The 27,317-nt window shown below is 37.5% G+C and overlaps 1 protein-coding gene across 2 annotated transcripts in view; it reads left to right on the top strand.

Annotated features, from left to right (window-relative positions):
* The window catches only part of PlexA (plexin A), a 1,043,054-nt gene that overhangs the window by 886,064 nt on the left and 129,673 nt on the right, over positions 1-27,317 (top strand). For both annotated transcript variants that reach the window (XM_069837886.1, XM_069837888.1), the window contains exon 7: positions 15,501-15,663. In XM_069837886.1, the coding sequence (XP_069693987.1) occupies positions 15,501-15,663 (163 nt within the window). The remainder of the gene's footprint in view (positions 1-15,500; positions 15,664-27,317) is intronic.

The following is a 27,317-nucleotide window of genomic DNA, read 5'->3' as shown; positions in this document are numbered from 1 at the left end:
AGCGCATTTTCAGGCTTCTTGAGCCAAAACATAAGTTAATTCCTTCTCATACGCTTTTCAATTTATACACTTTCAGTTTCTCCAAAAATTTTTTAGCAATATTTTATGCACTGTAAGTCTACGATCACACTGCTTCAAACTGTCTTCGGCTGATCGAAACAAAATATTTGTTGCTGTTTCAAATATATCTTTAATACACTGTCACACTATTCTGACTACTTCCTTAGCAATGGGGTCATTGAGATTAAATATGTTAAGTTCATTGTAAATAGGCCTACTCGTACAGAGATGATATTGCGATTTTTGCGACGTTTTGTTCAGTGACCTCAGGATTGATTCCTCTCAGAAACTACAGCGTGTTCATAACTCGTCCGTCCTCTTAATTTGTAATGTTCGATACTATGATCATATCTCCTTTCGAGAAGTGATCATGGCTTACGTTACATGAGAGGAGAAATCTGCACTCGCTTTCTCTCTTATATCGAATTATGCACACTTCACCCCCCCTCTTATTTATTGGCCTGTTTTCATACTCTCGCTATCATAATATTAGTACTCGATCACAACACGATAACACGCTAGAAATTTCACTCCACAAATCATCTCTGTATTCCTCATCTTTCACTGTTGCTACCTCTCGTCAATGGAACTCTCTGCAGCCTGAAGTCAAGGGCTGCCGAACATTAGAATCTTTCAAATCCAAGTTATAAAATTATCTTATGACGAGTTGCCAAACAAACTTACTATAATGACAAGTGTTGTATTGCATGTTTCCACGTATTCACATCTTTGTTATATTCTAGTGATATTTAACTTATTTTATCGTCAATGAAATTGGAGATAGCGAGATGATCCCTAGGAACCGCCACGTGATTACTTGAAATTCGCCTTACACTAGAAGAAAACCTCAGAATAAAACAAACCAAATAATCATCTCAAGAGGATATCCGAACCCACGTTCGAGCGCATTTTCAGGCTTCTTGAGCCAAAACATAAGTTAATTCCTTCTCATACGCTTTTCAGTTTATACACTTTCAGTTTTTCTAAAATGTTCTAACAATATTTTATGCACTGCAAGTCTACGATCACACTGCTTCAAACTGTTTTCGGCTGATCGAAACAAAATATTTGTTGCTGTTTCAAATATCTTTAATACGAACTGCAGGAAAGAACTCGTTACCAAACACTCAGTTTCTGTGATCCTTGAAGTTGAAATTTTAAAATAGCCGGACACTTTTCAATTTAAACAAAGAGCTTCTGAGCATCACACATCATTTAAAAATTAGTTAATTTTACTTCAGATAAAAAGTTTCATTCTTTACAGTGTCTATCAACACTTACTTTTGTTTCTGCACATTAATTTCATAATTTTTTGTTAGTAGCATATATATATTTTAAACAGTATACCTATTTATCAGTTCTGAAATAGTTACTTCAGGCTTAGAATTTTACACTAAAACCTAGAATAGTAAATCATTTTTAAAATTTACGTAACTGAAAGTAAAAATGTAAATACCAATCGATAACTGATGATAAATTTATATAGAAAACTCATTTTCCTCACATTTGGCTTCCTTGCTACAGAGTACCTATTTCAAACAACTTCAATATACATACATTATAGCAAACAAGTCACACAGATGAGCGGATGTTTTTGGATTTTGACTCCAGAGTGACTTCAGCTCTGCTCCTTAGCAATTTTTCGTAAACTTTCGACGGCGAAATTGCATAATGGTATCGCGTTTGTAAATTCCTTTAATTGATTTTGTAAACCTTGTATAAACTTTAGAAATCAATAAGATTTTATTATGCAACAGAGTTTACAAGCATTTGTAAACTTTTATTTGTGATTTGCATATTGATATTTTGTAATTCTTTAACATCGTGAAACTGACCCCAGGTTGAATAACATGAAAGTCTGAAATCATACTACTCGTGATGGAGTAAAACAACGCGGGGTAGGAATGTGTGATTATTTCTTCCTACCATGAGTACACCAGAGATTTTCACGGTACTTGCGTACTTCTGACATATGGCTACATTGCCTACAGTAAAAGGATGTTTGAGCCTGACCTTGATGCGACATGAGCGAATCAGCCTTAACGCGTGTAGATGAAAGTGACCGCATCCGTTGCGCGAGAATATCGATTGCATACAATTTTGATGTTTGTCTCGTTTCTGTAGTCCGATAGCCGCTAATCAGATTTGAAAGAGGACGCGCCTTCAGGTCCACAGTGAACGTGCAAACGTAATTAAAGGATCGACTGGAGCATGGCGAAGGAAAATTGAGTTATAGGAAAGTTTTGTTGCCATAATTCTTTCGTCAGACAACTGGACAGAAGTGCTGGGATGTTATTAAATGGGAGCGGAAAGTTGGCGCGGGCGGACGTCAACGAAGCGGGGAACAATTACGTGCGGGCACGTACCGGCGGTTTGACATGTCATGGCCATCCTGTGGAAATTGGATGATTTTTCCTGCAGAACATTTGTGAAATAATGTAGAACGGTATATTAACAATCTCGAAGCAATTGCAGTGATGAAAACGCTTTTCAACGCAATAGGCCTATATTTAGGAAATATGGTAATTAGATTTTATACTTCATCATAATGAAACTGGCACCTGCGTTTCTTTTCGTCATTTTTGGGGATTGACAGTATTTTGAACATTACGTAAGAAACGAATGATTTTTGCACTACCTGTGCGTATTATGTGCAGTGCAGAAATGTATAGCTTTCTATTACATGGATTTTGTAAAGAACGAATGGCGTTGATTGGAAATAGTGGTGGGAGAAAGAAGAGGAACAGAGAAAAATAAAGAGAGAAAAAAAAGCAAACTGAAATTCGAAATGGAAAGTTCATTTTTTAAAATTCGTTGTAAAACTAGAAACACGGAAAAACGAGCAGTTGTCTCAGTTCGTATGAAATGAAGAATTTATCTCGAAGAGTGATGCGAGTCAAACAGGTCTGTGACTCGAGAAGTTATGACTTCTGTAGGTGTGCATAGGTCATTCGCTTTCTCGTGAAACCAGATGCACGCGTGTGCCGTAACTTATAGTAAGAACCTTATGGTGAGGGTATGAGAGCTAACTAGCTGCAAGTAGAAGCGTAGCGAAGGGCGGCTGCTTCGTAGTCCACTTTCTGCTCCCCTCATGCGCAGATAGGTTTCACGAGATAACGAATGGCCTATACGGTGTACATTACCAGAGAAAATTGAGAATGGATTGCATGTCAGTAGTACACATGATAAGAGGCTGCTACAGATTGAAGGTGCGGACGTTTACAGGAATATAGACTTTGGGTAATTAAGTTGGAGATCACTCGTTAAAACAGTGAAGGAGATTGTAGTTCGCGGCTACATGCCAGTTACGTATATGCTTTGATAACTGCATCGCTTACTTTACTATTGATCGATTCAAACTTAAAGAATCGCACAAAGAATATGAGCATTCATGTGGACAGGTAGAGTGAAAGGGTTACCTTCGCAATGACGATGCGATATTTGCGATAAATAATAATAATAATAATAATAATAATAATAATAATAATAGCGTGGTTTATTTAACCTGGCAGAGTTAAGGCCATACGGCGTTCCCTAACACTCAACCAGGAGTAAAACTGCGATACAAAAAAACACTACAAATTTACAAAGTACAGCACACAAATTGAAGTAGATAGTCATAATACAATGTAAACAAGTCAGTAGAAGTGAGACATAATTCTGTAACATATAGGCCTAGAAAGAAAGGAAAAGGCATAATAAAATGTGAACAGTAAGTCAAAATAAATGAGACATACAAAGTATAAAAATATGAGAAAATAATAATATTAATAACAATAATAAAGTACAAAGCATACAATGAACACAATATTTTTAGGTACACGCAGCAAGGAAAATTATGATTATACTGTAAGTAGCCCAAGTTATCACATTATAGATATACCATTACCGGGAAATATGATTAAACAAAAACAAATAAAATAAATATCACTATAATATAAAAAATGTGGTGAATACATTGAAACATGCAATACAACACGTGTCACAACAGTAAATTAGTTTGGCAAGTCGTCATAAGATAATTTTCTAACTTGGATTTGAAAGATTTCGAGATTCGGCAGCCCTTGATTTCAGGCGGGAGAGAGCTCCAGTGACGAGAAATAGCAACAGTGAAAGATGAGGAATTGTTCCATGTTTAAGGTGAAAATGTCTTGTTATCCTTGCACATGATGACTGAGGTTCGCTCTGTTGGATCGCAATTATTATACTTGGAATATTAATAAATTTAAAGTCCGTATTGTAGACAGAGGCTTGTGTTCTTGTTTACAGTGAGACGATTTTTTAGATCATGAATATGAGAAAGAATAGCATGGACACACCTTGTACAGGTAATATTTTGGTCTTTATCGAGTACCTTTGAACTTCAGAGATATTCGCTGTCGATGAGATGAGAGTAATAATGATGCTATTATATGGAATGAGAGTGAAAAATGGGAAGAGAAAAATAAGTGTGAATACCGCATTTCATACAACATATCGCAGAGGACATCCTTAGAATCGAATCTCAACCTCTTCAATAACAAGGGAACTTCTGACAGTGGAAGTCAAAAGTTCGATCTCGAAAAAATCGAAAAATCGAAAGAGAATTGGGAGGACAAATTTAAAAGGTACGCAAAACGCGTCCTTGCAAGGGGTTTGGGGGCTGTACAAAACTAAATATGTGAGCTCCAAGCCTGTTGGCCACTAGTCTCACTCCGGGTTACGCTGCTCCACTGAAGGAACTCTAGAAAATTTTGAAGGGGAAGCCGAAATTGGACGTAACCTCTTAGGTACCACATACGCGAGGGGGACTGAGATTTGATCAAGTGATCACGGAACGGGAAGAGGAAGAGCTGGCTGGTGTTTGCCGTTAGGATGGCAAGACGCTGTCATCTGTTGTTCGATGACAAAGCATGTGAAGGCCGTCGGAAGAAGCGCCGTGAAATCTAATCTGCAATTTGAGAGGTCCCTGTCCTTTCAAATTGCGACTAATTGAGTGACCTCGTATATTTAATAGACAATTTATAGGTTCTGAACTAGGGCATACGTCGTTTATATAAAGGGGAATATATATGGGGAAGGGCATATAGGTCCGTGGCCCATTTCTTATAGGGCTCATCCCGACATTTTTCTTACGCCTGAGGAAAACCACGGAATACATTGGGCAGGATGAGTTGTCTCATACAAGAGACTAGCCAATTTGGCTATTATGTAGGAGGTGATTGTTGTCATGAGCCTTGTTGAATCGTCTCAATTTCGAGACCAGCCATTTGGCTATATGATGGCTCAATTACGAAGAGGGGGAGAGATGTAATTGTTAATTAATTTAGAGTTAATTAGGGAGATTCATGGGGATATGAGTGCAGGTCCGTGGCCCATTTCTTTTAGGGCTCATCCCGACATTTGTCTTAGCGCCTTAGGAAAACCACGGAAAAACCGTAGGCAGGATGAGTAATTCGATCTCCTATAGGCTATAGCCTTTGCCTTTGAAGTTTGTGATCTATAGCAGGTATAGGCGTGCAGCGTGCCAGCCAGAAGGGCGGTAGGGAGGGATGTACTGAGACTTTCCGTTCCCATCTATCCGCTGAAGCAGAAACAGTGGCGTATCGTAATATGTTTTATGCTTCGGTTTAAATACCTGGAAGTACTTCTTAAAATATGGAATTTGTATTGTATGGAAGGGAATAATAGTTCTAAATCGATGTATTTGTGTTTAATAAATCAATAAATACAATCGTGCGACGAAAAGAGAGAACATTAATAGAAAAAATAAGCGTGAAGTCACACATTTTATATACTTGCTATAGAAATAAAACATTCTTGGCGTCAAATTTGACATTATCAACCGGAGAAATACAAAAATAATCTTAAATCAATACTTACTAGTATTTTCAATATCGGTAGTGCTTACGTTGCTTTTAGCAAGGAGGAAAATCCTTGGCTTCAAATTGGACACCTCAGCCGGAGCGTTGATACTAAATTTGTTTGCGACAATTTAAAAGGATGAAATGATTCTGTAAATCTCATACGAGAAAGAAATGTTCACAAATATAATATGTCGACTCATAATATTAGTCTTCGTTTCAAAGGAACGCAGGTTGACATATTTATTACCAGAAATGTTCCCGGCCTCGGAGATAATATTCCTCAATGAGTTCTGAGTTACATTGAAACTTCTGTAACTCCATCTGTAACTCTGGTGGCACTTTATTGACAGGAACAATGAATGAATTTGAAAAAAGAAACCTTGAAGATTGCCTTTATAAAAATATTATTATTATTATTATTATTATTATTATTATTATTATTATTATTATTATTATTATTATTATTATTATTATTTAGTCAACTGTTCGAAGAGAGGGCTGAAAGTTATAATTGAAACCAATAAGTCATCATTCACAAGGCACCTAAGAGAGGAGATAATAGGATAAGATGGCTAGTTCATTTCCCCTTCCATTACATACATCGCTGACTAGTAACATATTTCACTAATCAGGCTTGTGATGTATAAAAACAATAAATTGTTCTTCCTCTGACACATCGTAAAGTGAGATGTACTGCCTGATAATAGGCGTAGGTATATAGGGTGGAAGGGACAATAGGGTACACGTAAATGAATAGAAACTCTATATTACGTTTTGTGATTAAGTGCACGGTTAATTAGAAAATTAAGTTTGAAGTTTCAGCAGTGAAGCAACATCATCGCTAATATATTCTATTCGTGATACAGATATAAGAGGTCAACGAACTCAGGGTGTCTCTGTAGGTGAGCTGCTCTCTGCCAAGACGTTGCCACTTGCTCGCATCGTGCAGTGGCTAGAACTTGGAGGTTTTTTTAAATTAAATTTACACGAAAACCGTGCACGCTATTGAAATACACCAGAGGGGTGGAAGCTGTATAATAATAATAATAATAATAATAATAATAATAATGGCTTTATTTAACCTGGCAGAGTTAAGGCCGTAAGGCCTTCTCTTACACTCAACCAGGATTAAAACTTGCTTACGTAGTTGAACATACAACTGGATCGGAATTAAGTAATTACATATTGATATAATTTAGGTACATAATGAGATCAAAAGAGGTAGTTACGTAAAATTTCCCTCATAAAATAAAAATAAACATAGTGGAATACATATTAATGAAGTTAGAATCAAATACGAATCACATAAAAACAGAAGCCGATAATTCAATAGAAAAAATGTACACAGTAAAAATAAAAATAAACACATTAATTTACATATTAGTATTAGATTACAAGTAAGTAACTAGGATTCACATAATTAAACCAGAAACCGACAATTGAATAAAATGTACACAATAAAAAAAATAGATTAGTAATAAGAAAAACAACACAGTGGGATATAGTCTGACACTCGGTGACAGAAATCCCCATGTCTGATCTATAGGACCATTATTTTCGTAAAAGTGTTTGAGCATGTTCTGACAAACTTGTTTCATAATTAATGCTCTCCCCAACTGTAAAACGAATGTCAGGTAATCCCATGTCGAATCGTCGGCCTCATGTTGATAAACACCATCTCGCTGTCACCAATCTCATCTATAGAACCTAGTATTTGATACAACGTCGTTAAATAATTAACTTAAAAATAATTATCGCTTATTATTGTTCTATTGACTACTACTTTAACAGTGCAGCAATGTCTGATCATGAAGTGAGGGGGCCCGGGTTCAAATCCTGGTTGGGACAAGTTACCTGGTTGAGGTCTTTTCTAGCGTTTTCTCTCTATCCATTAAGAGAAAATGTTGAGTAACTTTCGGCGCTGGACTCTGGACTCATTTCGCTGGCATTATCACCATTTCATTCAGACTCTAGATAACCATAGCAGTTGATAAAGCGTCATAAAATAACCATTTAAGAAAGCAGTGCAGCAAACCGTTATATCAGACTGACGAACCAACTTGACAGTCTCTCACATTTACAGACTGTTCGTGTTACAGGGAGAGGTTTGTCGCAGTCGGAAGCAAAGCAGGGGAAGAGCCCTTGATCGAGGGTATTGCACTGTTATTCGTTACCATGAAATCAACACACAGGAGTGAATATAGCCCAAGTTCACTACGAACAAATCGGAGGCGGTATAAAAGAACAGGATAATAATTTACTTGTTTCAGTTTCTCTGAAACAGATGGCAATTGCGTTGAATTTATAGCGCAAATCGGGGAATGGCGAGTAGAGACCTTAAATAAACTGCACGTACAAATGCTCTTTATAGCCATTTGCGATGATTATTTTTACCTTGTTTTTGTGTAACAAAAGTCATCTCTACCGAATATCATCCATTTGCATTACGCGTATGAAAACACGTAGCCTACTGCAATTTTCGACTCTGGAATTTTAACACACATTCTTGGATTCTATTCCTAGTGACTGATATCGTAGCTGTGGTTTAACAAAGCATGGAAAGAAACGAAACCTTATGTTCGAAAGTACTGTAATATAATAATAATGATAATAATAATAATAATAATAATAATAATAATAATATTGTCACGTATTATTTGAGATTCCCAATCTCCATCAGACTAGTTCCATCCTTTCTACTCTGTTCTTAACTTTTGTATATCGTCGTTGTTCCTGCAATAACTCCTATGTGCAAAATATAAAATCTGTCAGGAGGAAGGAAAAGAAGATTTATTCATCCTATGGCAGCCGTACTTAGGAGACTGTGAATTCTTACATTTTCGAAACAAAGATATATAATTACATATAGGAGATTTTATTATTTGCTGCATCACTATTTAAGTTATTTAATAGAGCAAAAATCTGAAAATCGATAAATATGTAACATAGGAGTTACTGCAGGAACAACGACGATATTATTCCTGTCCCCGTATGATTTTAATTTCTTTGTAATCTATTAATGATTTTAAACTACTTAAATTGCTAAACATTTCCTGCCTTACTATCTCATTAGTCTCTCCATTATAATTTTATCTATTAAATTTATATTAATTGCACCAGTTTCTTGCCATAATCACTTTAGTCCTAAACTGCTTACGTTATTTTCTAATTATTTTATCCAATCAAACTTAGTTTTCGTCGTTTGTAGAAATATTCAACATTTCCTCTCAAGAAATCATTTTATTCTTTTTCTATAATATAACATAAAAATTTAATTTCCCTGACGAATATTGTTTCCTTACTACTCTATATCCCCATTTCCAGTCTCCTCCAATTTGGCTGCTATATTTGAGGAATTCCATGGGGTCCCCAAATATTTCTTACAAAATTTAGATCTTATTATATCTATATTTACTTCTGATAAGTAATTTCCCCATATCTCAACATTATATAATATTTTCGCGTCAATCATCGCTCTGTAAATATCATTTAATCTTTTGCTATCTATGTTGGGTCATTTATTTAAACATCTATTGCTGTTAGTGCTACTTTTTCTATATTTACAGTATTTTCATTTTATTTCCGCTCTCCCTTGTATCTAGTATTACACATATATATGTAAATTTACTCATACTCTCAATTTGAATATTGTTTAGGTATCACTTTTATTTTTTTGCTCCACACGCCTTCTTTCTTGCATATTAGCCTTTCGTTTTCTTCTCGTTAATTTTTCAAGTCCCAATTGGAATAAAACTTCGTAATTTCGTCCATAGCCTTCTGTAAACCTACTATGGTAAATGACCCTATCATGCAGTCATCAGCAAAAAGTAGTCTCGGAATTTACACATTTAAAATGGATGGAAAATGACAGCTTCACTAATATCTAATATATCGTTACTGTACATTTTAAATAGATAAGGGCTCAGGTTACAACCTTACCTTACCCCTCTGACATGATTGATCTGTTTTGAGACTTTTCAATCTGTTAATTTAATTTTATCCTAAAACCAATTTCACTGTACAATGCTTTCGTATTCTCTATAAACTTTATGCTGAGTCCCATCTTTTCTAACTTGAACCAAAGCTTCTCTCTATTAATAGAATTGAAGGATTTTTCTATATGAATAAAATAACAATACACATATCCTCTTTTCACATTTAGGTATTTATCATTTATGGCCCTAATGATAAAAATAGTCACTAGTTTTTTTTTTTTCTTTTCTTGGAAACCACTTTGAAATTCTGAAATTATTCCATACTTGGCTAACCAATTCCTTATTCTATTCGATAATAAGCCGGAATAAATTTTTCCTAGACATGACAATAGCGGAATTCCTCTATAGTTCTTGGAATCCATTGTCACCGTTTTCTTTATAGATGGACACTAATATGGCTGTTCTCCATGCCTTCGGCACGTTATTATTGTTTCTTACTACGTTGAAAATCTTTAATAATACTCTTGCCCATTTCTTATTACTAACTACTACAACAATGTATGGGTATGCCAACTATTCATATTGATTTCTTGTTTTTCATTTCCGTTAATATTTTTAGTAATTCCTCTATTCTAAAATCGTCATCTAATTTCTCAATATATTTCCACTTAATACATCTATCATAACTGAGACAGCGTTCTTTCGTAGTAGTATTTATCATTAACCTATCAAAATGCCTTAGGCCTATCCATTTTTCTTCTTCTATTAAAATATTTTTATCCTCCCAATTCGTTATTAATCTTATTACCTTCCATGCTTCCGCTATATTATTAGTTTTAATCCAATAATTTAATTTATTTAATTCATTATTTGCAAACTTCCTTCTTCTATTTCTTAGCAATTCCCTATACTCTTCTTTACATTAAGGAAATTTTATTTTTCTTTATTTGCATTACATCTTTTTCAATTTGTGTATGCTTTCCAATACTTTTTTCTACTCATTACGCACTCTTGGTTGTACCAGCCATAACTACGTTTACTCGACTCTTTTAATGTGGGCTATATAGTGAACAGTGGGTTTGTTGTAGATTTCCTCGTGGTTTTCCAGTTTATTCTTTTAGCTGTCCATTTTTTTCTCTCCAACTTCTATCATCCGTGGAGCAAAATGTGCAACGTCATAATTACTGCCACAACGATGTGCTCACGGATCCTATTTGTTTTAATTATGGTTTATTTAACGACGCTCGTAACTGCAGAGGTTATATCAGCGTGGCCGGTGTGCTGGAATTTTATCCCGCAGGAGCTCTTTTTCTTGCCAGTAAATCTACTGACATGAACCTGTCTCATTTAAACACACTTAAATGCCATCGAACTGGGCGAGATCCAACCCGCAACCTCGAGCACAGAAGGCAGCGCTATACAGACTACGCTACCCAGGCCGACCACGGATCCTATAACGAGACGACAGACCCGACAATTAGGCCTACTCATCTATGATAGAGGCCACCGGCGTGGCTCAGTCGGTTAAGGCGCTTGCCTGCCGGTCTGAAGTTGCGCTCGGGAGCGGGTTCGATCCCCGCTTGGGCTGATTACCTGGTTGGGTTTTTTCCGAGATTTTCCCCAACCATAAGGTGAATGCCAGGTAATCTATGGCGAATTCTCGGCCTCACCTCGCCATCTACCATCTTGCTATCACCAATCTCATCGACGCTAAATAACCTCGTAGTTGATACAGCATCGTTAAATAACCAACTAAAAAATCTATGGTAGGTAAACTGTGGATTTAGTCTAGTGAATCTACAAATGAACCTCATACGAATTTGAGCTAGCATAATTAATTATTACTAATATGACCTTGGATTATTACAGATTTTTTAACGTGGAAAGTTTAAGTGAACACTTATTTGGGGAAAAATGCCCGTCACCTTTTCTATAATACTCTACCCGCATTTTATCCCTTAGCTGGAGTGCGTCGATGCAACCCGCAATATATAATTTCTTCTTGGCAGCAATTAGCCGACGCAATGCTCAGCATAGCACAAAGGATACAAATAAAATAACTATAAGACCTATGCAACATGCATAATGATCTTTCATTTATTCATGCTTATAACCTACATACATTCAAACCCATACAATCACCAACAATTTCAATGTTTCATGCAATTATGTATTCCCTGCCATTTTTTCCGTGTTGTAACGAAAGTGTTATTATGTTAAATAAGTAAAAAAACATTGATTTTTGATCTCATATGCACCTGAACTATTCTCAGCTAAACTTATTATCTAAAGGTTGAACTGTCCACGAAGGATAAAACAGAATAGGAGGATTCCGTTTCGTACTTTCGCTATTTTTTTTTGTACTCCTATACTATTTTCACGTTTTTCTTGGGAAATGTTTGGTCGAAGAAGATAAGAGATCTTGAGTTTCTTCTTTGTATGTAGCTGCTGCGTAAGTGAAATATTTACATAAAATACACACTCCGCATTTCCCGAACGTTGGCTGGCGACGCATGGAGGGGGTTGGCCTAGAGACGAGTGAAGTGGCTTGCTCGAAACATGAGTACGCAGCGAACCTTAGGATAGTCTGCCGGTGTGGGTTTGGGAATGCGCCTAGCTTGAGGGTTAGCCCAGTAAATCGTAAAAGGTCGCAGTGCTGGGTCACAGTGCTCCTCTTCCGAAAATTCCATTCCGTTTCATACGTCACGGGTCAGATTTTTGTTTTTGTTTACAGTCACATGTGCAGAGCCGGTACACAAAAGCACAGACTCCGACACTAGGCCTACATGAAAGGTATTATGTATTAATAGTGGTAAACTCACTAGAATTTTAAGCGGTACTTAAGACGTTTCATCACTGCGCAAATCATAACAACTTTTCAGACTTAGTCTGTATTTAAGTATAATTTCAATGATTGCGGTAGACTACAGTAGAAATTGGTTCTTAAATTACTCGAGACAGACTTACAAAGCACTGTTCCCACAACAAGTGACCCAACGCGTGATGCAGCTGGAAGCTCACACGGTAGTGAAAGTATTAAAATAGTACCTATTTTCACGGAAGATTTTATACCGAGATCAGAGTCAGTACATTTTTACTGAAGCTGACACTGACTCCACGCAAAATTACTTCTGACTTCGACCACATAATCCTGTTTACAACACACGGTATGTCGACATGGAGGCACCAGCGGTAGCGCGTTTGCTTGCTGATCCGGAGTTGCGCTCGGACGTAGGTTCGATTCCCGTTTCTGCTGATTACTTGTTTTTTTTTCCGAGATTTTCCCCAACCGTAACAATACCATGGTACGATATTGGTTCACGCAAGTTTTTGTTGAAAGATTTGAGGAAGTTGTGCACCGTTTTCCTATACGGGGACACAGCTATCTTCCTTGTGACAGGCACTTCACACAGGGGAAACAAAAGAAGGTGGAAAAAGTGGAGAAGTGAATGGATTGAACTTGTTAAACGTCACTTCCAAGTTGTGGAAATGATACACACTGATTTCAAAGACTTTGATGGATATTTCACACAGTTTTTCAAGAAAAGCGCATCTCAAAATGGTGACGTGCTTCAGGTATCAAAACACTTCTTCTTCTTCTTCTTCTTCTTCTTCTTTCACTACCTCCTTATTGCCGCCTAAGCAGCGTGGAGGGGTTGCCTCTGATCCATTTCTTATATTGACCCGGCCAGCTGCAAGAAGTTTTATTTGTGCAATCGACTTTATCAAAATACAAGATTTTTTAATACTGTACCATCATTTGCACAAACACCAGGTAGAGGTCAGTAAATTAATGAACGGAATGGTCATGAGCAGATTCCGTCTTCTTAAGAATAACGTGACTCCCAACCTCAATGTACCACAGCTGTATCACGGGCAGTTACCCGTTAAAAGTGCAAAGGTACGTGATGTAGGCCTATCTGAACTCCTGAAATATCTGTCAGAGAATGTACAACAGTACTTGCAGAGTATTAAGGGTGAGGAAGGTAGCAGAATTCAGAATGATGGCAGTGACTAAGGACAGAAGGCAGTTTCTCATTACATTGAAATAGTTTATTTATTATAAGTATTATTATTAATCATATCGGTGCCATATCCTGTTTTTTTAGACAATTAGCTCAAGTGATGTGTGTATTCTGAAAATACAACTTACTCGATAAACAAAATTCACTATTTGAGGTTTTGTGCTCGTCTTTCACACTTGCGTAGTAAAACAATGCAATGAGGACCGAAATCCACCACTTATCATCCTGTTTACTACCCGTACTATTAAACTCACACGTGAGTGTTCATTATCAGTTAGAGTGGTGCACTATGACCTACAACTGTGCAAATTTTTGTTAGTCTTGGTCTAATGATTTAGGAGATGTGATGTTTTTTTTCGTCTCCTGAAAAATTTACTTCTCTGGACTTTGGTCCTTATTCCACTACCGATTCAAATAATAATAATAATAATAATAATAATAATAATAATAGTAATAATAATAATAATATAATAATAATCCGTGACGCTACAGCCCACGAAGGACCAAGACCGACCAGCCGGCTGCTGGCCTCACGGCCACATGCCGAAGCAGAGGTGGACGATCATCCAACCAGAATGGAGGTATCGTGTGGTTAGCACGATGAGCCCCAGCTGTTATAGCTGGTTTGCGTAACCGGATTTCGCTACCTATCGTAGCTCCCCAAGTGCATCACGATGCTGGGTAGGCACCGGTGCCATACACTGGCAGAAATTTCATGAGAAAACTTTTCCCCCAAGAGGACTCGAACCAGCGCGCATTCCGTAACGCGAGTCCTAGGCAGGATGCCTTAGACCACGACACCACGGCGCGGGACACGATTCAAATATGTTCCAAAATGAAATGAATATCAGTATGAAATTAAGTTATTGAAATAGACTATGTTAACATAGATATTACACAAAAAAGATAAAAAACACTGCGCGTGTTAACAAACGGATGTTCATATTAGCATCTGTAATGTTACGTTACGTTATGTATGTATGTATGTATGTATGTATGTTTGTATGTATATATGTGTTTATGAGTAGGTCTTACAATTAGAGCCTTTCTCAAAATTGTAACAAGATGTAAAATATTCGTTCCAATTCACAACTGAGACCTTGCAGTCCATATTATCTTCAATCCAACAACTGGAATAAATAAAAATTGTTCCCTTTCCTTACATTAAAGGAAAAATGAAAATTAAACACCTAGTCGTTTGTAGCCATAACTCATAACGTATGTTGACACAGGGTGAGGATAAGGAACGAATGTAGAAACTGCACTTAAAAAATTGCTGATTGCTGCTCCATTGAAACAAAATTAAAGAGAATTTAAAATGTTGCATAAGGCATAGGTATTGATAATAACACAATGCATTTGATCTTCAAGAATCATCAGTAGATTTAGAATTGGTGAACTCCGCTTGCGTCCGATTATGCTGATCACATGGCTTGGAAAACCCTCTTCTTCATTTTTCAGTATGTTGTTTGGTTCGAAGTCCACCAAAGTGTGAGAACGGAACAGCCCAAAGCGCCCAATCTTGAGGACGGTGGTTCTTATGATGATGCACTCAAAGACAGTCTTTTGTAAGATGATGGAACTTTGTACTTCATTTTACATAACGAAAGCCTAATACGTTGTTTCTGTTGCAGCTGGAACTCGTGATAGATAACTTGCCGACGCTGTCGGGGCAGTTTCTCTGCGCCTTCACCGCTTTGGACAAGACGCTGATAACGAATGCTACCCGGAAGTCATATGGCGTGAACTGCACGACCCCTCGCACGGACCTGCTGCCGTCCATCCCTCAAGGCCAGCGTAAGTATCTTCTCAATTTCCTTGGTTTCCACAAATGAATTTAATTTGTAATTTGAAGTTAACCTTGTTGATTTACAAGCACAGGTTTTGCGTAGAAACGGGAAAGAATGTCCAATATTGCCTGTTAACTTGGTCTTATATTTATTTAACTTATTAAAACGAAATCAGGTTAGGGGGAATATTGTCGTATTCACAATCATTCAGTGGCTTTAGGTACTCTTGTGCGTGTGTGTGCTGCAGGTTGTGGCGTCAATACTTATGACATTAGTATTATTTTGAAGGCTAATATTGGCCACCGTGGGATTGTTTTAGAAATTTTATTAATAAAAGCCCAATTACCGAAATAGCTGCCTCATATCGGACAAATCTTCATGCATATATTCCTTTTCTTTTCGTAGTTGAAATATGGAATGCTAAGTAGGCTGTATTAACTAAATCAGAATCGGATTTAGCTTGAGGAAGAAAACGTGACAACGCTGCATAACAGGCACGCACCGTATGACTTATGTTTTGGGTCAGCCATGAACGTGAAGAGTGGTATGAGTGAGGCTGTCTAAACTTGGCGAGAACTATACATATATTATGTACTTGTAATTTCTTCATAATATAATATCTATTATACGGACTATGAAATTATGCTCATAAAACGGTTCCACAAGCAAATAAATAAACAACTAAAAATAAGTTTCTGGTTTGTTATTTCACTTACAAACAAGTATTTCTCAAAACAGGAAAGGAATAGACATGCTTGTGTTGGAAGCAAACGATGACGTCAGACTGAAAAGACACTCAGCGGTGAAGTGCACAGCAAGGCATTTTACGCATAGAGCATTGCGAGAATAAGTTGTTGCAGAGTACGTATCGTTCTTCCTCATTTGAGTCTTACAATAATAATTCTTATACTCTTTGCACGCGTTCTTTTGTTAGAAGTTAGACTTCTGTATAAAGGCTGGTCCACAATAAACCGGGAACGGAAACGAGAACGGAAATAATATTAAAATGTATTTAAATGTAAGCATTCACAATTAACGAGAAGCTTGCCGGAGCCCGGGAACGGGAGCGTGAAAGTTAATTGTGAATGCTCACAATTAAATACATTTTAACTATTTCCGTTCTCATTCTCGTTTCCGTTCCCGGTTTATTGTGGATCAACCTTAATGCTTAGGATGAAGATAATAATCACCTCCGTATGTGTTTACGGTTATTAAATGAAACACTCCTGGGGTGAAAATTAATGTATAATGTTGACAAAAGCGGGAGAACCCCGGAAAAAAACCTCAGCCTCGAAGATTTCTCACCACAAATATCACTTCAGTCAACGATGAATATCAAAGGAACTCTGAGAATAAGACTGCTCTTTGACACATGGCTACCGGAAAAAGCAGATAGGCAGTTCGCGAATAAGTAGTAAGATCCCCCTTTCCCTCGATTTTAAAGTATTTTTAAATTCTTGGCGTTTTCCGGGAAGTTGGAAGCTTCACCACATATCTGCAAATGATTTCTTGATTGTTCTGGAAGTATTTATTAAAAGTTCTTATATTTAACTATAAAGCTGAATGTCATGTTAGCCTGTGTTTCATAGAAGTACTCATCATACAACATTAATGGTTAGATAGGCATAATTATCGAAACTGGTATTATTTGAATGTGCATTAAACATTTTCGTATAGTTTATGTGTTTTACTTAAAAAAAAAATTCTGCACAAGCAACAACGTGTATTACAATTGCACTGCTCTAACCAATCCCTCTCAGAATCAGCGTGTTGAAATTCATGTAATAGACATACAGTAATTTGCACTATATTTTTATAATGTCTTCTAAGAAATTGCCTACAGTGGACATAGTTTATTTGCTTTCTTTTAAATGCTACGTACTCCCACAGCTGTGTTATGAGTTTCTTTACGCGCCTCGTGCTGTGTACGCTAAGCTTAAGGCCTGAGATAACATTAAGATAGTACGTAATACAGAACAAAGACAAGACTCGTGAAGTCTCTGTGGAAAGGAATCCACATTTTATGCTGAGACTGTCAGTGAAGATTTCTTGTGTGGTGATTGTGTGAATATCCTGTACTCGTATATTTGAGGGTTTCATATAAAACAGTGTATAGATGAGGAGGCGAAAACTGGCATGTGAGCTGTGCGAGAGAGGAAAAGTGAGCTATCAGAAAGGGAGTTTGTTTCATAATGGTTAATATTACACGAATTTACCGAACTTATCTTCTCCCTGCATACTCATTGGTGATATAGCCACGGCACATGATAAGGTCACAGGACAGGTCTTGACTCCTCTACTGTACAACGCGAGTGTTTATGTTTCTCAAATGCCTAGGCTATCCTGTCTGAAAAGTGAGGTTTGCCAAAGAATTTTACAGGTATCACACTGTTAATCATCCCACATTAATCTTCTTAGAAAATTGAGAGAGATTGGGGAAGTGTACTGCCGCGTCTATCGCCCAAGCTATAGCACGCTGGTCTTTCAATCAGGGAGGCGGCCCGGGTTCGATCTCGGATCAGGTCGCGATAGAATTTGTGGTGAATAAGGCAGACGTTGCCGAGGGGTTTTTCTCGGATCTTTCCATTTTCCCTGTCTCTCTCTCGTTCCACCTACATACTCCACCTTCCAAACAATTCATTTATCACCTGAGAGTGTTAGAAATTGGCGCGGGGAGAGTAAGGGTTTGGGGCTCCGGACTCTGGGACTTGCCAGACTACTCGTCCGAGAATGTGATCTGGTTCTGTCACGGTTGAGGTAGGATGGCCCAGCTGTCACCATCCTATTCACGAATGCCATCCGAATCACTTGTCGGACTTGGACAACCATCGCATGTAGGCCTGTAGAACACACATTGGACCAAAGCACGCGTAAGTGCAAGGACGCGTTGCGGATCCAGCCCTCGAAAAGCAAATCGAAATCATGACTATGTAAGAGATTATTTTGCTTCTAACTTTTGGGCCGCGTGACGAAAGCCAGAAACGCAGTAAGGAAGTAAGGCGTGCGCATTGTGCATGACTACTGCAGTGTCAGTTCTTTCTCGAATATATTACACTTTTAGTAATACTGCAAATTCTCTTTCAACTAAATGAAATTTAAATTCGAGTCCTCATGGGGAAAGAAAAGATATTTTGTCATAAAATTTCGGCCATTGTGGAACCTGTGCCCATCAAGCATCGTGACCAATGTGGGGACCTACGGTGAGTAGAGAAATTCGGTTTCGTAAGCCAGCTATAACGGCTGGAGGATTATCATGCTGACCACACCTTACTCCCGTACGGGTCGGACGGACGTTCACCTCTGCTGAAGCATGTGGACAAGAGGCTTGCAGTCGGAAAAACGGCCTTGGCCTTCTTATGCTGTGTCACGCCGTGAATTATTATACACATCCAGAAGTTTCTTGATAATTTCGCAGACAACGATAACATAAAAATAAAGTGTACAAATAAAACGTACTGACACTATGCCTCTACACTACTTTATTTTCTCGACTTCGACATTTTAGATTGCCAATTTTGTTACAGTCTGTTCACTGTATTTGTAATCCTGATGTTAGGAATTGCACATGTCCTTACTTGAATAAAATAACGTGTCACATGTAGAATGATTTCTGTGAACTACTTGGCAACGTGGCGCGTGAGAAGCATAGTTACATAATATGATATTGTTTATATTCAAGTACACACCTGTTTTCATGTCTGTTTCACATATAAATACATTCTCCTTCAAAATCTGACTCAAATAGTAGGCATAATTGTATTCTTTCTCGATCTATGTATAATGTTGGTATGTTTCAATATCCTTTCTAACAATTGTGTGCAGCAATCACTCTGCTGCATTCCAGGAATATAGAAATGACTGACGCTGCTAGATATGAAAGAATAATCACCGTTCAAATTATATATACCAATCCACAGAAATCCCAATAGTCATTAACACAAAATGATAAGTTTTCTTGAAAAGAATTATGGGTTTAATGTGATGTTCCATATACGAAATGCACTGTAAGATTCGAAAGCTGTGTTTGTTCACTTGCTGATACAATAAGGGATATTGTACCATATTTCAGATTTTCTCAAGTTACGTCTTGTGACGTAGAAGGAAAATTTTCAGGGTTCAATTTTTTTTTCAGAACATAAAGAGTACCTATATCTTTTGATAAACTGAGAATGTACATTATTATTTATAGTAACAAGGCTAGATACATACAATTATGTCTTTTGTTATTCTTGTGTATGTATGATTAAATGATTTTATAAAGTACAAAAACAAGTTTGGTTCCCACTGCACTGTACATGTTTTTTTTTCCGGTTTGTTGACAGTCAGACCTGCGTTACTACTGTTCATTCGGTGGATATATAGTCCAAGCTCACACAATGTAACAGTTTCGGTACGAACTTCTTACCTCTGGTTATTTTATTACATTCGTTTTTAATCCCATTACTTGGCCATTTATTTGCAGTTACAACATACAGAATAGAAGTAAGAACATCAACACTAATTACAAATGTTTTTGCTAATATGAAGGTTTCAATATACGAAAATGGGCTGCCAGGCGATATGCACGTGGAAAAAGGTTGGAAACCAATGACGTAGACTATCGAATTTTACGTGTGAGCACACATCACTCCATCACTGCTTCTAACAGCTTTGTCTCCGCAGTCGTGTGGAATTATGCACATGTTTACATTCTTTTCTACTTTTACTTTTAATGATTGATACGATTACCTATCCTATTGCATTCATTCATAGTTTTCTACCCAAGGGCAGGTTCTTAGGTCCTTCACTGCAAGTCCAGCACTGCAATATCCCATAATTTCCGCCTTCCTCTTCGTCTCTGCATACGATCCATATATATTGATGTTTGTTATCTATCATCTGATATTTTTGCCCCGAACTTTCCTCCCGTTCACCATTTCTTCCAGTGTATCCTTCACGAGGCAGTTTCTTCTAATCTAGTGACCCAGCCAGTTTTCTTTTCTCTTCCTGATCAGTTTCAGCATTATTTTTTTCACTCACTCTTTCTAGCACAACTTTATTTCTTACTTCTTACGTCCATTTCACACGCTCCATATCCGCGTTTATAATGCTCTCTGACGTTTCTCTTTACTTCGTCGCAATGTCCATGTTTCTGCCTCTTTCAGTGTCACACTCCACCCAAAACACAAAACAATTGACTAGTATTTTCCTTCGATCTTTTTTTTTTTTCAAAGTTTCGCAGAATATTCTCACTTTTCAATAAAATTAAGCTTCCTTTAACATTGGTATCGTCGACCTGGTTGGCGAGTTGGTATAGCGCTGGCCTTCTATGCCCAAGGTTGCGGGTTCGATCCCGGGCCAGGTCGATGGCATTTAAGTGTGTTTAAATGCGACAAGCTCATGTCAGTAGATTTACTGGCATGTAAAAGAACTCCTGCGGGACACAATTCCGGCACATCCGGCGACGCTGATATAACCTCTGCAGTTGCGAGCGTCGTTAAATAAAACAACATTTAACAACATTGGTATCCTCCTTTTGACCTACTGGCAGCAGCTCATGTTACTACTTACAGTACACCCCATTCATTTGAAGCTGTCCACTTGTTCCACTGCCTCATTTCGAATTCGCACCTTTACTTTCTTTACTTCTCATCCGACACCATGATTTTTGTCTTGTTTGCATTTATCCTCATACTATACTCCTCACACTCACAGCTGTCATTCAGCTTCATTTGCATACTCCTTCCTGCATGAGTATTAATTTTTTGCGTTGTCAATGTGATCAACAGACATGCATCTTGGGGTCCGATTGAGGTGAACTGTGTATGCAAGTTAACTGAATGCTGGAGCATATGCTTGTGTATAGGTGCAAAAGCGACACATGTAAAAAACAGATTATGTAGGGAGCAACACTATGAAAAAACAACTGTTTGTTATCACGAGACACATATAGTTTGTAACTACCCGTCAATACGCTACTTATCTGCATAGATGGTGCATCTGTAGTACATCATGACGAAGAAAAAGGGATCTAAGAAGCATCAATTTGTGGCAGAATTTGGAAGCGAGTGTTTTAAGTGAATCGGGAATATATTACTTGCAAATTGTATAGTGTAAACATGCGGGATGACAAACGTCAATATATACAGAGGCATTGTAACACTAGAAAACACACAGAAAATACAAAACTTTGATCGAAAAACGAAAGTGAACATCTGCCAACAGGTAATTCCACTTCAAATAAACAGTCACAATTTTAACTGGATTTGTGTGAGATTATGGTAAAGGCTGGCATCCCATTCTTTAAACTACTGTACGTACAAAATCTCCACTTTAAAGTCTTTATTGAAAAATACACAACTAAAAAGTTGCCAATCTACGTAACATTAAGGCAAAATTATTTTAAAATATGTTACGAAAGCACATTGCATTAAATAAGACAGTTGTATTTAGATTATATTCATTTTTAATATATTATTTGTTTAATTTTCTATAAATGTTCTTATGTAACCCATCGTTCCTTGCAAGCAGGTTTATGTTCATTAGACGACCAACATATAGTAGTTGTATACTATTAAAACTCGAAGATCCGTGCCTGATTCTAAACTACAAAGTCAACACACATTCAGCAGAGTTTTGATGTTCTTGTATATATCCACCTTCTGCTACTAGCAACAAAGCCTCAAGGCTGAGTCACAATAAACCGGGAACGGAAAAGAGAACGAGAACGAAAAGTTTTTTTAGTTGGTTATTTAACGACGCTGTATCAACTACTAGGTTATTTAACGTCGATGAGATTGGTGATAGCGAGATGATATTTGGCGAGATGAGGCCGAGGATTCGCCATAGATTATCTTGCATTCACATTACGGTTGGGGAAAACCTCGAAAAAAAACGCAGCCAGGTAATCAGCCCAAGCGGGGATCGAACCCGCGCCCGAACGCAACTTCAGGCCGGCAGGCAAGCGCCTTAACCGACTGAGCCACGCCGGTGGCGAGAACGAAAATATTGTTAAAATAAATATATTTTCGTTCTCGTTCTCTTTTCCGTTCCCGATTTATTGTGAACCAGCCTTTAATGTATACTCCGCGTTGCAGTCAACTTAGCTAATCTGTCTCCAAGATGCTATGGTGATGAGTACCGGTATGTAGGCCTACGTTGATAAAGTGGATAAATATATAAAATGAGTTCCTTTAACGAAGGCATCCTTAGAATTGTTATTTCTACACTTGCGTCAGTAGTCAAATCCTATCTTATTGTACCATTTTCTTAGTTTTCTACGCGTATAGGTGATGGATGGATGGATGGATGGATGGATTTAACCATAATTCATGCCATAGCATTTTATGTTATTTTGTGACATCCGGGAGAAGACATTGTTAACGCGCTTGCGAGAATACTTTTTATTGACATTTCTTCTGCGTTGAGTCACATTAATTCCATCCAGTTTCCTTTATCTACTTAAATAGGCACATGATATATGATTGAGATTTTGAGGTTCAAAGGATGGCAGCCCTTCCGTCTTCGCGCAAGGAGATTGAAGTTTATGTGGGAGTCGGTTGCTGTAATGGAGCCTCCACTTCCTCCCTCTAATGAAACTGCTACGTTACTTAGCCTACTAGGGATAGGGAAAGGCACAGTTGAGAAAAACGTGTGCACGAACACAAACTTTAAAAGGGATTTTTTTTTTACCTGGGGTAATAAAGTTGCACAGACAAGCTCTTAGAACTGTTATTTCTTCACCGGGCGTCGGTAGTCAAGTCTGATCGAATTATACCATTCTCTTAGTCCTCTGCTTATGTATGAAATATAGGTATTTCATGTTGCATCGTTACTAACTATCCTCGGTAGTTGAGTGGCTGAGTTAAGGTAAGCGTTCACTACATCGTATCGCACTCCTCGTACGAATCGCACGCAACGGATATTTTAAGTGCAGTGCGTTCACTGTAACGGCTCTACTTTATCGTCTCATCGGATTCTCTATCAGCTGTTTAAAACATATGACGTACGATACTGACATTGCTGAAAACAGAGGAGTTTTGAGGTTAGGTTTATTAATCATGAATGTTAGCGATTAAGAATTTGTAATTGTTTCATGCTTCTTAATTGAAGAGGAAGAAACGAAAGAGATATTGGTTACATAATATATGTGCGAAACGACTTGATTACTGTAATGGGAATGCCTCAAATTCAGTGGCGGCTGATTGACTGAGGCAAGTGAGGCCGGGCCTCAGTCACTTGGCTTAACTGAAATCAAATTTTGTGTTTTTATATAATGTATTAGTTATTTGAATGAAGCATATATCGCTGTAAAAGCATTTGAAAACTTTGTGATGTATATAGACCTGTTTTGCAGTAAAATTTGCTCCTGAGGCCACGATTGCTCGTGCCGGGTCTGGCTTGTGATCTATATAGATCTGTTTTGCAGTAAAATTTGTTCCTGAGGCCAGGATCTCTCGTGCCGGGTCTGTTTCTGCATTTCCTGTATTTTCGCGGGCTTTGAGCTTGCGCTTAAAACGCTGTAGCTGAGGCACAATTCGTCTGGCCTCGTGGCCTGGTCAGGTTTCACTTCTCCCATTCATGGGCCGGCCTCAAGGGTAGAGTGGGGTGGGAATAGCAACGGTGACTTGTCTTCCTAAATGGCCATAAATAACAAAAATTCCCGCTCTTTGGCAGGCAGACCCCCACACTGTTCTCTCCCCTTATGTCTTAATTTATGACTTAAGCGAGGGTGTTGTACTATTGTACTTCGTAGTACAGTAGTGAATCTGGGCCAATGTTATGTATTTCGGGAAAATATAAACAGAAACAAATGCGAGAAATAATGCTGGTGTAGTTAATTCATTGTTAGAGTGTCCTTTTTCGAGAAGAAATAATATTGAAATAAAGGAAGTTTTAAATAAAGAGAGAGTCTATCGAGATACCTACGACATCGCTGACAATTTTTCTGACAGATAATTTTAAAACGCGAGTTTCTGTTGCATCCTGGTATGGGCAACGTAAATGGTTAAGTGGCAATGTGGTACAAAATAAACTTCTCTGTTGGCCTTGCTGTCAAGGGAAAAAATAAAAGAAAAGAAAGAAAGGGAATTTTCAACACATAATATGGGTTTTGCTTCATCACACTGAAACAATCACTGAAACTCACAGCATAACAGCTAATTTGGTGAGTGAAATTATTATTTTTCATTAATAATAATAATAATAATAATAATAATATAGTAATAATGACATTAATATAATAACAATACTAATAATAACAATTATATCATAAATAAACATTTCCTATCGGAGGCACTTAAACTAGTTGCATCTGGCCTCACCGAGGATTTCGATCACCGACCGCTACTGCTCAAATTATATAATTCTTCGCAGTTTTCTACAAGCGAAATAAGTTTTCCGTCTGCCATTTTGGCGCGACACTGAACATGGCATAACATAATAGTAGCAGTTGAGCATTTAAAATTGATTTATTAAAGAAGGCCATGATCGCACGCATCGGAAAAATTGCTCATCCGAGAAAGGTGGATGGATTTGTCGAGAGCCGATGCGTTCGATACGATGTAATGAACGCGGTTACATAACAAAGACAGCAACAATAGTCTTTTTCCTATCCGTACGATTCGTCCGATGAGTGCGATACGATTAGTGAACGCTTACCTTTACTCGCCATTAACCCTGAAGTTCGCAGATCCAAACCTGGTAGAGGGCAAAAAAAATCTTTAGCAGCATGGCTTCCTTTGGATGTAAATGGAAGAAATATAACCCTTTTGTCCAATGTGTGTATTTATGGACCGTAACATTTTCGTAGAGTGGGAGGGCTTCCGACAACATTTACAGGCTATTTCGCATAGCCTATTGCAATGTTCAACTTTACTAATTTTAAACCTGCAATGCTCCCCGGGGTGACTCGTCATTCCAAATGACCCCATTTTCTTCTGTAGTTTAGTCTAATAACCTAATAATAGCTTGGGCTATTCAACGACAACAATAGTTTCAGTTATCTGTAGTGGAGGAAGGAGAGAGATCGTGTGGTGACAACATACCCCAGGTGAGCAGTAATGAGTCCAAAAAAGGTGAGCAGTCCAGGGTTAATGTCACTTTTAACTAAAGCACGGGAGTAATGATTTCTGCTTTACAGTGTAATGAAGCTTTTCTTCGAATGTGATGTAGGTAGGTAAGTAAAGAACATAACAACCAAAGGCTGCCAATATTAAGCTTAATAATCAATCGAGAAAATACAAGACAATAGAATAGAGTTAGAGGATCAATAATACTAACGACTGGCACTAAGAAGAATTTATCTAACAATAATGATCATTCTAGGTCGAATGATAATACTTTTATACTGTAAGGTTTACTGCTACGTGATATAAGGAAACTATTGCATCATTGTTATAACTGGAATATCAAATACTGTCGAGAAGTCAGAAATATCTTGTGTATGTTATCTTCATGTGATCCTGGGTTGGACTGTAAATGTTTTCTTTTACTTTTTAGTTACTCATCACTAGGGAGCGGATGTTGATGACCTAAAATTGTACTTAAAATGATCATTAAAATGCCCTTAAACTAATGGAAAAATGATATGTAATTAAATTAAAATGACGTTTAAATATTATTCACCGTACTCGCACCGCAACGTCTTAAAAATTAGTCACCTTATTTTGTTTCAATGACTGCCCAGCAAATCTCGGGGAGAGGAATTTAGCTAAGATAAAGGAAAAGAACATGCAACAAAATGAAAGTTTATAGATTTAATGAGGGTTTACAATGTGTTTCAATCAGGGGTGGTCCATGCCAGTGCCTTCATTCTCTGTCTCTTCCTCATTCCGCGCTTCACTTTTGTTACCAGATCTTCCAGATGAGGGATTGTGAATGAAAAAACAAATTGTGGGCGCAGCGTGCATTCTTGCAATCTTTGTATTAAAAGTACGGTACTGTCTACTACATCCCTTCCGAACTATGTTGGGGACACAACATCCTGTCCAGGACACGGTGAAAGTTTCACCCTTCCAAACATAAATTCTAAAGACACCCTCGTACCGACAAAAGAACAGTAGCAGTCAAAGTCCTCACTTAAAGTAAGCTGCTGTCAATTATTTTATATTACTTCCGTTGTGTGAAGTGAAGCCTTCAGTGGAATGAGGGATGGACTTTAGAGTCTGTTCCAAACTATAAAACTCAAATTTCACTGTTATTCACTTATTCAGTAGGTAATTACTACTGACCTATTTGGTTAGAAAATGAGTTAACAGAACTATCGGTAAAGAAGAAAGTAAAATGCATTCCAAATGATCTAAAAGTTCTTCAAAGTATTAAAAATGACCAAAAAATGCTGAAAAAAGTATAAAAATGATCTATTAGTTCAAAAACTCAAAAAATGCAACATAAGAAATTATTTTTTAAGTTTATATTAACATGGCAAGATTTCTATATTAATAGGCATCGTCCAAATGTGAAAAATAAGATGACCTTTCATTAACATCCGCCCCCTACTCATCACAGATAAACATACTGGAGTGTTTGTATATTACTTACTTACTTGTCACAGGAGGTATTTCCATTTTATAACTCAAATTCAACTCTGCCAAGCTGACAGGATTTCAGGAGATTTTAGTTACTGTACCTGGAAGCACTGGAAAAAAAACAACGTTACAGCGTTAATGTTGTATCTAGGAC

This window comes from Periplaneta americana, chromosome 10, assembly GCF_040183065.1.
Source record: "Periplaneta americana isolate PAMFEO1 chromosome 10, P.americana_PAMFEO1_priV1, whole genome shotgun sequence".
Taxonomy (NCBI): Eukaryota; Metazoa; Arthropoda; class Insecta; order Blattodea; family Blattidae; genus Periplaneta; species Periplaneta americana.
The sequence above is the reverse complement of the archived record's forward strand: the minus strand, read 5'-3'. Positions and strand labels throughout refer to the sequence as shown.